The 11,907-nt window shown below is 41.1% G+C and overlaps 1 protein-coding gene across 2 annotated transcripts; it reads right to left on the reverse strand.

Moving 5' to 3' along the window:
• Positions 1–3,648: 3,648 nt before the first annotated feature.
• slc39a7 (solute carrier family 39 member 7) lies at positions 3,649–9,118 on the reverse strand. Of its 2 annotated transcripts, none has more exons than XM_080859342.1 (8): positions 9,069–9,118; positions 7,948–8,366; positions 7,075–7,243; positions 6,616–6,690; positions 4,953–5,081; positions 4,478–4,573; positions 4,105–4,301; positions 3,649–3,904 (listed from the first exon to the last, which is right to left on the reverse strand). In XM_080859342.1, the coding sequence occupies exons 2-8, from the start codon at positions 8,359–8,361 to the stop codon at positions 3,650–3,652; spliced, it is 1,335 nt and encodes a 444-aa protein (XP_080715468.1). In that variant the 5' UTR covers positions 8,362–8,366; positions 9,069–9,118; the 3' UTR covers position 3,649. The 2 variants fall into 2 exon arrangements, with proteins under 2 accessions (XP_080715468.1, XP_080715467.1); XM_080859341.1 differs by having other exon boundaries at positions 8,988–9,072.
• Positions 9,119–11,907: the final 2,789 nt, after the last annotated feature.

Consider the following 11,907-nt stretch of genomic DNA (forward strand, 5'->3'; position numbering starts at 1 on the left):
TTACCGACTTTCAAACTTAATAAAAATCTCAACAACGTTTAGGCTACGTTTATTGTTTTGTCTCTGTGACAATGAGTAAGATCTTTAGTAAGTCTCAACAACGTTTATAGTAGGCTACGTTTATTGTTTTGTCTGTGTGACAATGATAATTATATGACAGTGGTAGGCTATTAGTTACAGTTGAGACACCCGAAATAACTTGCATGCGCAGCAATCCTGAGACGTGATTTTTAGTTTGCACATGAATACTAACGTCTTCTTTGATCCCAGGAAATTTGAGCACACAACCCATCTCCCTTACGGAGATATTGGCGAAAGTTGTTTTACCTACTTCTTAAACGTCTAGTTTTGCAAACGTGTCTAGTTTTTGTGCAGTAGTGAATAGAGTCTCAGTCTACTACACCATACATAGCATATCATGTTTGTAGAAAATGATTAAGGTGCAACAAATGGCAATAAGCATATTTAAATGAAATGATTCACATTGCAAGTGAAATGGTGCGGCTGGAGCAGATACAGGGAGAGACAACGGTGACGCAGTTTGGATGTAGCGACAAACGTTTATGTGCTGTAACAAACACTAGTGTTAACCAGTAGGCCTATGTGAGTAACGTGGGTTTTATTAAAACATAGCGTGTGTAATGTGTAGCTATTTCATTCCGTTTATTAACCTTTCCGGCTGTCTGTATGTATTTACTAGACAGCAGTAGACGTAAAGGAAAGGGAATTAACCCCGGCAGCGGAGCATTTTGTGGAGCATTTTACTCCCCCGCATTCTCTCTACAAACTTCCATATAGACGCGGGATCAGCAGAGGAAAATCTTTGTTTCGTTAGGCTATTAGTTATATTTGAAAACAGCCAGTCATTGTAGCCTTCCACTCGTGGAATAAGGAATTTCAAAGAGATGATGGAGTGATTTGACTCAGAAGTGACATTGGGCATTGGCAGCACGATATGTTCAGAACAACTTAAACTTCTAGCTCAGTAACATCAACAGCTAAGAAAGAAGGTAAGAAAAATAGTCGGAAAACTTTGATTTGCAAGGGAAGCAGGCAAGTGTTGGAAATTTCGGAATTAATAGGCTCGAGTGGCGTTTCCTAAATATGCTTTCTTTCATTTGGCAAAAAACAGTAGGCTATATTACCATATTAAAATGGTGTACCAAATTGCGTTTTATTACTGATAAAAAATTGTAGGCCTACTAGCCTATTGGATCAGTCTCCTTTCAAGAACAGGCAAGAACTTTCTAGCCTCGAACTTTCTAGCCTCCTGTCACCGTCTCCCCCCAGTCACGGACCGACTCCCCCATGACACATCGGCCTGATTTGACACGCCCTTTTCTGAGCCGAACGATCGTGGTAAACCACCCCTCTCGAAAGGCTCAGACGAGCGACGGAAAAACGAACAGTTCACATCTAGACCCCTTATAGAGGCAATTGTAACACGTTCGCGAGTTTCTATCGGTGCAGACGCGATGTAACAGCTTTACATTGACGCATGTATAAGGGGCTATTGATCTCAATGGGAGCCAAAGGGAGGACGTCCTCCGTGCAGTAATTTCTTGTTACAATAGGGGGTGCTAATGTTATTTTAACTCAGGGAAACAAATTATAATATGCATAGTATTAAATACTGATATCAAACTGAATTTTTAAAGGAGTTTAGTCAGTTCAATTACAAAAATACATTTCTCAAAAAGTTTGGGGAGGTTCTTCCTCCATTTCCTCAATGGAAGAACCTCCTCTGCAGATGTAAAGATGCTGTATTTGGACAGACAAATTAAGTTATATGGTTGAATTAGACAAAGTACTTACTTTAGCAGAAAGTTTATTTAGATTATTTAGTTTTTTTTGGCTTGCAGACTTCTTACTATCTCGGCAAGCATAGGTGTAGCTGTCCCTGAAGAGTTGTTTCCAGTACTGTTCTAAATGTTAATCATGGGCTACCAGTGAAAGACAGTGATTGAAGAATGCAATTACATTTTTTGTGGCAAGCAAACTAACATATGAACACTCTTCAGATACTTGGCTTGGATTGATGTATTTCCAAGATGCAATGCAACATGTTATACTGTATGCAATTGGCAATGCTTTAAGTTATTTATGTTTTTTAGGTCATTGTAATCTGTAAATCCCCCCATGTCCTCACTTCTCTTTGCTGCCACAGCACCCTCACTCACTTCTCTACCCTCAGATGAGCTGGAACAACCGACATCCTGACACATAAAAGAAAAAAACTATCCTATTATTGTAAGCCATCACAGTGGAAGTCATTAGTGTTTCATCCATTTTTATGTCACATCATCAGCTCAATATCCCAGTGTGTACTACATACGGACAAGCTATATCACATCTACTATGTATTTTATGTAGTAGTGATGTCCTATACCTTGGTCCTGATTTCATTGTGATTAGCTTTCTACAGCATAAAAACTGTACAAGCTTAAAATTTTACATCACAACATATTACTAGTTGGCTGTCTAATAACCTGCTGATTACCATTTCAATATTCAATAATGTCCTTGCTATTGATTGTATTTAGCTACTGTTGTTACCATACGCTTAAAGCTCAAAACAAAGGAGGGATTTGAAATACTAGTAGAGACGAACGAAGAATAAGAAGTGAGAATGAAACAAAGTGACACATTTTCAGATTTTTACTATACATGTTATTTATCTAAATCTGATCAGTTTAGTAAGTGATGAGGCTGAGTCAATAGTTGCTATCAACCAACTCCAGACAAACTCCTCAGAGTACTAACGTTACCTCAGTCAATGTAGATAGTTAGCAAGTTAGCTGGCAAACTGGTCGTGGAAATTGAGATGACGATACAAATTTTAAGACATTTCTCCTGAAAAACAGAAAACACAGCGGATTACCCACTTCGTTTATATGTGCACATAATACCTCTCACCCACAGACGCAGGTGCTTCCTTCGTAGGTTGCGAAAGTCACAAATTGACCGCCATTTCCACAAGTGAGGCAACGTGAAAATTAGCTTTACTGAACTTCCCTCAAAGACCAATTATTAAATGATACATATCTCTGCAAATAAAAGTGTCATGGGTTTACAATCCATTCAAATCTTTCAAAATAAAATCAACAGTAAAAGTAAAAATAGCACAAAAACAGATTATGTGGTCGATTCAACATCTGTAGATTGTTAAATAAACACGTAATTTATTCTGTGCAGTGTATGGGTAAAATGCAGGTAGTGGAATGAGAAGTGTAAGCGAAGTAAGATCTCATTCATGTGTCACTGGAATGAAAATGGACGTTACATGGGGCTGGAAGGACTAGACACCGATCTCATACACTCCTCTTTTTGCCACCCATGCCTCTCCTGTGGTGTATCCCCTCTTTGAAACGATGACCTCATTATGCACCTGCACAGCACTTCAGTCCCCTGCTGGCATCATCCACATCTGTCACAGAGTGAGATTTTACCCTTTTCACCCTCCTTTGTGCAAGCATCAGCTCCCTCCAAAAGTAACAATTTGTACGCAATATTCTCCCTTGTTTCACTGGAAGTCCTTAGAATCCTGATCATCCTTTCTTTCCTCTGTTCTCCATCCCCCTTCCGCCAACCACCTCCCTCTCTCTCCCCTTTTCTTTGTCATCCCTCTCTCCGTCCCACCCCTTCACGATTACTCGTACTCTGCAATGAGCACCATCATGCCCACTCCTAAAATCATCGCCATAATCTCCATCACGTTTTGGCCAAAACTGGACTTGCCCACCAGCAGCTCGGGCAAGACGGTTACTGTGGCGATGTAAACAAAGCCTCCGGCAGTGAAGGGGAGGATCCACGCTGTTGCCGCGGCACCCACGCCCTCAGCCAAAAGGGAGCAACATGTGCCAGCAAGCGCTCCTACAGCTGTCAGGAGCTGAAGACACATGGCCTGAGGGGAAACAGGAAGTAAAACAGCTGATCTTAATTACAGATGTAGATTAATTAAGAGTGAAATCTAATGAAGATGAAAAAACACCAAGATCTTCCAAGAAACTATATCTTTGGGGCTAAAACACATCTGTACACTACAAAGTGATCCTGAAAATAGTTGAGATTATGCTTGTGTCTGATGCAAGAGGGATCCTCTACCTTCTTCTTAGTGCAGCCAGACTGGATGAGGATGGCAAAATCACCAATCTCGTGAGGCACCTCATGCAACAAAATGGTGATCGTGGTGACCATGCCAACGGCAGGCCCCACCAGGAAGGAAGCACCGATGGCAAGACCATCCGTGAAGTTGTGTGTAAAATCAGCAGCAAGATTCAGATAGGCAGACACTTTGATATCTGAAGGGACGGGTAAAGAGAGACCGACAGCGAGAAAGAAGAAATATGTTTAGGTAAGAAGCTAAAAGATGGAATCCATTATATAGATAAGAAAACAATCAGTCAATACCAAATCAATCAATCTAATTGAATACCAATACCAAAGACAACAGACAGGTGTCATCAGCGGTACATACCTGTTCCTTTCTCTTCCACTGCCTTGGGTTCCTTCTCCTCTTCCTTCTTCTCTACCTTCTCCTCCTCTCCATCACTGTCCTTTGCTTTAGAAGCGCCTGGAAATAACAGAACGGATAAGTAAGTAAACATGCACTTTCGTAGTAGCAAGTTTTAAATGAACAAGGTTCAGACCAGGCAGCAAGTTAGAGAGCTTTAGCCATTAAAGGCTAAATGGGAAATCAATGTTAGTTCCGTCAATTGTGTTGGATGCACATAGACCTACATGCAATTCTACAATAAAATAACCCATTTAAAATACATATGAAGGCAATGGCTTACAATGGTCAACTGAAAAATAAAATTGGGTATGGTATTATAATTGCGGGAATTGATTTAATATTTAACCAGTACTCAAATCATCATAACAGCTCTTTATCATTTTACCACTTCCTGGTATCTTTCGTTGTTAGAGCTGCATCTGGGATGTGTTCCTACCGTGGGTGTGTCCGTGTGAGTGGGAATGCCCTCCTTTCAGAAGACGGACAAACTTCTCCACCATCAGGAAGGCCATGATTCCACCCAGCACCCACAAGCCCACAGACATTGTGTGAGCGTGGTTGGCACCTGAAGAGACATGGCAAGCTTGTGAGCATGAAAAAAGCCCTGCTCAGTTACCATGGAATCCTGATTCTCTAAAGAAGTGATGACTGATGGAGCTTGCGTGTATATTTTTGCCTGCATCGAGTGCAGAAGTGCACTGCTCGCTGGTGTCCCATTTACAATGCAAACAAAAGGGTAAATCTGATTTAGGATTAAGGTGCTCAATTGACCTATCGCTAAGCCCCGCCCCCCATTGTTACTGTTGCTCACTCGGACACGTTATCAGAGCTGACTCGAGTTTACAATGGCAGCTATCAGTGTCAAAACTATATCCCAAGAGGCTCTAGACAACTTTTGGAGACAAAAGGACGTGATTTTGTCTAGAAGCCTTCAAAAGGGACTTAATTGTGCGTTGGAGGGATATGTATACAATTTAAAACTCGATATGGTGGATAACAAGCTTAAATTTGAGGCGAGAATTTACAGAGCTCAATGCAAGAGGGAGAAGCCTCAACTCACGGTCATCGCGATTGCAGATAAATACATCCAATACCAGCATTGTTCATGCACCGCATGGGAAAGATACAATGAATTCACATTCAGTAAATTTAACTAATCTGGAAGGCACCGAGATGTAAATATTAACTAGCATTAACCTGCCCCTGACAGGACAGTATCCTAACCATATGGTCCTAACTGTCTAGCTTGTTATTGTAACCTTGTTAATTACCGCCATGCGTGTGTTTCTTTCACGTTGTCATGTTAATCCATTATTAAACCTATGTATACTTGTGCATTTCGTTTGTTCAATAGACTGTCCATAACTGACAAAGCTACGCTAGCGCAGATAGTGAATCGTTAACGTTAGCTAGTTTGAACCAGAGATAACTTGCCTAAGCCTAGCATAACATCAGTGGTGAAAGTAAGCAGGTACTGTGAATAATGAGTATGCCTTTTATCATGTAGGCTTAGTTGATTGCTTTAGCAAAGGAAAATTCCAACCTAACAAGAGTATGGCAGAAAGCTAATGAACGTAGCGTTCACTGTGTGGTCTGCCACACAGCTTAATCCACCGGAGATATTTGGAGCGGTCTTGTTTTTGTTTAGGAAATGAGATACAATACACCCCATTGCCTATCCTCTCATGATACCTCGTATCAGTGTTGTATCTACCCCATGCACATCGTTTGGCCATTTTTGTTGAACCTACATTACCACAAACCTCATAAAACAACCGAAAAATCACGGTCTCTAATGCTATCCTATGGAGCTGTAAACTCACAATGTCCGAGTGCAGCTGTTACTAAACTGCCATTGGCCCGTCTGCGTTCGAAAGGCGGGCCTTAGCGATAGGTCAATTAGGTAGAGAACTAAACCTCAGATCTCCAGGAAGAGGCCTTTGTGTGACACAGAATGTTGAAACACCAGGCACTGGATGGATTTTGTGCTATACAAGACAAATTAGAAAAGCCACTGGCAACACTCAAATCCAAGCCTATTCTTGACTTTGGGACACACACCCTGCACTAGATGTTATTCTGATGTTATGGGGATATACCGTGAGAGTGGCCGTGTGACTCATCGCTGGCATGTGCGTGGTCATGTCCCTCGTCTCCACCATGAGAGTGAGGCTCTGTGGGAAAGTATGTACGGTCATCAAAGCTCACAAACCATGACTAGCATGCATCAGTATTCACAAGCATTCATGAAAATCAAACAAAGCCAAATGTCACCATCCTGTAGAAGTTAAAACAAAACATCCATAATGACTGTTGCATCCTTATTTTTCAAAATCAAATCAACACAGCTGTAAATTATTTGGGGTGTGTTAAGTGAAGAGTGGTGCCGGCTTCTTCATATCCAGCATTTTCACCACATCAGTAAATCACTGCATCATTTGCACTGGTATCATTAATATAGTTTTGTATACTGGTCCTGAATTTGGCTCCAAGACAGGTGTTTAAACTACACTTGACCACACCAGCGTATCCTCCCAGACAACAAACAGCCCACTAACCCAGAGCATGAGGGATGAGGTGGAGAAAGGCGTCTCCCAGCAGCCCTCCAGACGCAAAGCTGAGCAACACCTTCAGCAGGTTCTTGTGCTTGTCAGTGTTGGACTGGACCGGGATGAGAAAGAGGATGAAGAAGGGTGCTGCACTGATCAGCAGGGTCGCGCCCACTGCCTGGACAAGATAGATGGGAGAAGAAGAAATCGCTGAAATGAATTATGGGAGAGGATCAGAGGGAATAGGAGGCCATTGTGTCTGGGTTCGGGAAGGATTGCTCTTTTTTCTGGCCTGCAGTTAGGCAATTCAAGGCTTTTGCAATCATGGTCTAAAAATAAAATGAGGAAGTGTCACCATTTTCAACACAGACCTCAGCGTTTGAGAATGTAAGAGCCAACGTGTTCTGTCCCCTCCATGAGTCACATTCACAACAAGCAAAGCATTCAAGTGTCGATGTTTGGGCAATCTTTCCTGAAAACATTCAGCTTCACTAACAGATCAGCCCACTTCATTAATCTCATAAATCAACTAAACAAACAGTGAGTCAATAACGTTAGGCACACTGAAAGTGAAAGCTGCTATTTGGCTTTCCTCTCTCTGAGGGAAGTTGCCAACATGGTGCAATCTGTTTACAGAAGGATGGGCACTGAGAGCGTTCTCTTTCTCTTTGACTATTAAGGTTATAGGACACCATTTTCAGTTGCAGCTATCATTGCCTTCATCATCCATCACATTAAAAATGCACCATCCATCCAATAATAGCCCATATGAATGATTCACACAAATATATGTAAACCCCAAACAGAACAACGTTCCAGCACACACACACTTTCGCTAGTCCAACTAAACCACACAGATGCTGATGAGTGAGTGAGTTGTACCTGCATCCACAGCTCTACCAGGTCACGTTTCTCTCCCTCAGCTTCCCGCTTCACCCGCTCAGCACCATCGGCGTGGGCATGTCCGTGGTGATCGTGCGCATGTCCATCGTGATCATGAGCGTGTCCATGGTGATCATGTGCGTGTCCATGGTGATCGTTGATCTCTTCTTCAGGGAGGTTGGCCGCAGCACTCCACTTGCTAGCTCCGTGGAACATCTTTGGCACTTCGTGGTCATGGCCGTGGTGGTGGTGGCCGTGGTCATGCCCGTGGTGATGATGGCCGTGGTCATGCCCGTGGTGAGCGTGGCCATGGTCATCATGGGAATGGGAGTGTGCCCTGGTCTGATGGGCAGTTAAAAGCACTACTGCCACTGCAAGTAACTTCAGTGGCAAAACGCATCGAAAACCTGCCATCTTGTCTGACAGAGAAGAAAAGAACGACACATTTTTAATACCATTAATCGAAATACTACATAGGATTGATTTATTGTGTGGTACAATTCGTGTCAAGACACGTTATTCTGGTTTGATATGTTGTTAGGCTATATCAGAATCAGAGTTATTTTTATTGGCCAAGTATATTGACACATACAGGAAATTAACTTGGTGTGGTGGGTGCATGTTCAACACTGGTTTGGATAACATAATTTACACTACACAAACTACAAGGTTGGATATAATCAGTCTACGAATGCACGCATGTCTATGCCAGCTGTTCAATACACCTCACCCAAACAAAACTAAAGCGGTATACGATTGCCAAGGAGTTGGTTAGTGTGTGACGCTGGAGAAAGTTTTGAAAGAGTAAGAGTATATATTTACAATAACAAACAAAACACACCGCTTGTTTAAATAGCTTTAGCTGGATTACTTGCCAGCTAGAATATAATACCAAGAGCAAACAAAGATGTGCATCGCTGTTCAAGCTAACTCGCTAGCCGCGAAATGTTAGTTGCTAACATGGGGTAGTTTGATGGAAAGAACGGTAATGCGACTGATGATCCTCCTTTGCAAACGATAAAAATGTTTTTTTTACTTACAAGTCTGTTGACCGGTTAATGTCTGGCACGGGCTATGTTGTACATGTACGCTACAAGTTTCAATATCCTGGTTATTTCTACCTGTTTGCCCTGGTCATTGGATTCTGCACTTTCAAAGACGTGGCACAACGTCAACTGAGTACAATCTCGCGTGAATAGCAAAGCCTATCCATATGTACCTATATACAGGAAACATCGCGAGATTACATTATTTAAAAACTTGAAAGATCCCAGTGATGGAAGAAAGTAGGACCTAATAATCTATAATTTTATGACGACAGAATCATAAGCATATCGGTCTTCAAATAACTGGGATCCACAAATGCCATGTCGAAAGGACATAAAGCAGCTCGAAATAAATGGTCAAACTATTTTTGACTATTGATTTTCAATTGGTGCCGGTGTTGTACCCGATTCAGCACCCCCGTCAGAATATGCACCCCCTTGACGCACCACTCGCTTGCCTAAACAAACGCAGGGGAAAATACTATACTACGATTTCATTATTTGTGAAAGAGATGGAAGAGAAGAACACAAGTGATTACAGTCTTTAGAACTGTTCTAAAGAGTACAAACAACCGATGTTATTCTATGCACCCCTTGACGCACCACTCGCTTGATCGGAAAGGAAAGCAGTTCGCCTAAATAAACGCATGGAAAAATACTATACTACGATTTCATTATTTGTGAAAGAGATGGAAGAGAAGAACACAAGTGATTACAGTCTTTAGAACTGTTCTAAAGAGTACAAACAACCGATGTTTTTCTTCCAAAAACCTCGGATAATAGCGAACGCAAAAGAACACCTTTTTGTTCTGTGGAAATGTATAGCCTACCCCAGCCATGACTACAAAAATGAATTAATGTAATTTTGAATTAGCAAGTTGAATGTATTTGACACGGTGTTTCACAAGACTAAATAACGAAATGCAGTTTAGTATCTAACAGGAAGTGCAAATAAGCAGAAAGTGCAGAATATGTGCATATGAATGGCAGTGGTATACATAATGAGATAGTATAAGATACAGTATGATACAGTACTCTGCTTACTCATACTAGTCCCATGTCTGTACTCTGAAAAGCATTTGATGAAAACATCCTCCGAGAGCCACTTCTCCCAACCATCCAGGAACAGTTTGGTGATGAACAATGCCTTTCCCAGCATGATGGAGCACCTTGCCATAAGGCAAAAGTGATAACTAAGTGGCTCGGGGAACAAAACATTGATATTTTGGGTCCATTGGCCAGGAAACTCCCCTGACATTTATCCCATTGAGAACTTGTGGTCAATCCTCAAGAGGCGGGTGGACAAACAAAAAAAAACTATTTCTTACAAACTCCAAGCATTGATTATGCAAGAATGGGCCGCCATCAGTCAGGATGTGGCCCAGAAGTTACAGTATTTCTCTGTTCCTAAAACACATTTTTTCAAAGCATGCCTCGGTTTCTCTTAGCTCTAAACACAAATCCCAAAACCACTCACACAAAATGCAAAACCCTTTATATCTCTTGCAAAATGACACTTTGGTTTCAAAACACTATTATATCACCTCAAAAGGGCATTTTGTTTTCAAACAACAAACACAGACCATTATTTGAGTAGACATTCTAAGCATTGATTGAACACTGATGTGCTCAATGGAAAACACTACTATGAAATGGGAAAACACTAGTATGAAGGCCTTATCAGGAGTATTATGCCTTTTCATCTCCAGTGTAACTGTACGCTTTCTTCTGTTGTAAAATATTGTAACTGTATAATGTTTTAACTCAAAAATGAAAGAAAAATGTAAAATAATAAAAGGACAAAAAAACTAGACTGCATCCTGTTCTTGCTCAAGACAATATCGACAATTGTTGTGTTGTGAAACATCTGAAAATACAGTTTGATTTGAACATTTGATTGGATTACAATACAGTACAGTAATGTTTCTGTGCTGATAGGACGTAATCAGTTGTGGAAACGTATATGACTTACTTGCACATAGTCATATCATACTGTAATTGTTTGACTCTATCAGAGTTTCTGTCAAAAGGCACCCTGTACACCTGCTTCATTCTCGAGATGTTCTGCCTTAGAACATGGTCCACTGTGGCTAGGCTCTTTGTATTGATGTTTAGGAATATGTCTTGGTCATCAATGGTTGCACTTTGTATTTGTTTACGTATACTGTAATTTTACAAATACAGTACAATGTAAAATATTCTACAGTAAAATACAACAATACTATACTCCTGATACAGTAAGGCATTCAAACTAGTGTTTTACTGTCATAGTAGTGTTTCTTACCCATTCTCTCTTCTGAATGTCCGGAGAATCGGTGCAACTGAGAAGCGGCTTATGTTTGGTTGAACCCTCTGGCCAGCCTTGCCAGCCTCCTGCATGGTCAAACCCATGTTGACCACATGGTTGAACACATTGGCCTGAATCTCATCAGAGATACAGTAATGGCTCTCCGTCTTGCTCTTCCTCTTCATCATTTTCCTCCTCCTCCTCCTCTTACTCTCACTCCTCTGCCCCTCTGATCACCACTCACTTCAATGTTGCCATAAATTGTTCTCCAAACTAGGATCTAAAGTTTTGATTTCAAATTGCACAACAGCTTTGGAAATGGAAGTTTTGTCATTTGATTAGCAGTGTTTTCTGTTTGAACACAAGGAGGTTTTGGCATTGATGAAGCATGCAAAGTAGAGAGGATGGTGTTTAGTGTTTTGAAGAAAATGTGGTTAACAATTGAAAACTGTGTCTAAAGCAGAGAATTGTGTGTTGTGGTTTGAAGAAAGTGCGGTTAACAATTGAAATCTGTGTTTAAAGCAGAGAATTGTGCTTAAAGTTTAGCAGAATTGGTTTAGGGAGTTGGCACTTGGGTTAAGTGTTCAGAGAAACCGAGGCATGTTTTGAAAAAATGTGTTTTAGGAA

The sequence above is a fragment of the Sprattus sprattus genome (genome assembly GCF_963457725.1).
Source record: "Sprattus sprattus genome assembly, chromosome: 20".
NCBI classification, from domain to species: Eukaryota; Metazoa; Chordata; class Actinopteri; order Clupeiformes; family Clupeidae; genus Sprattus; species Sprattus sprattus.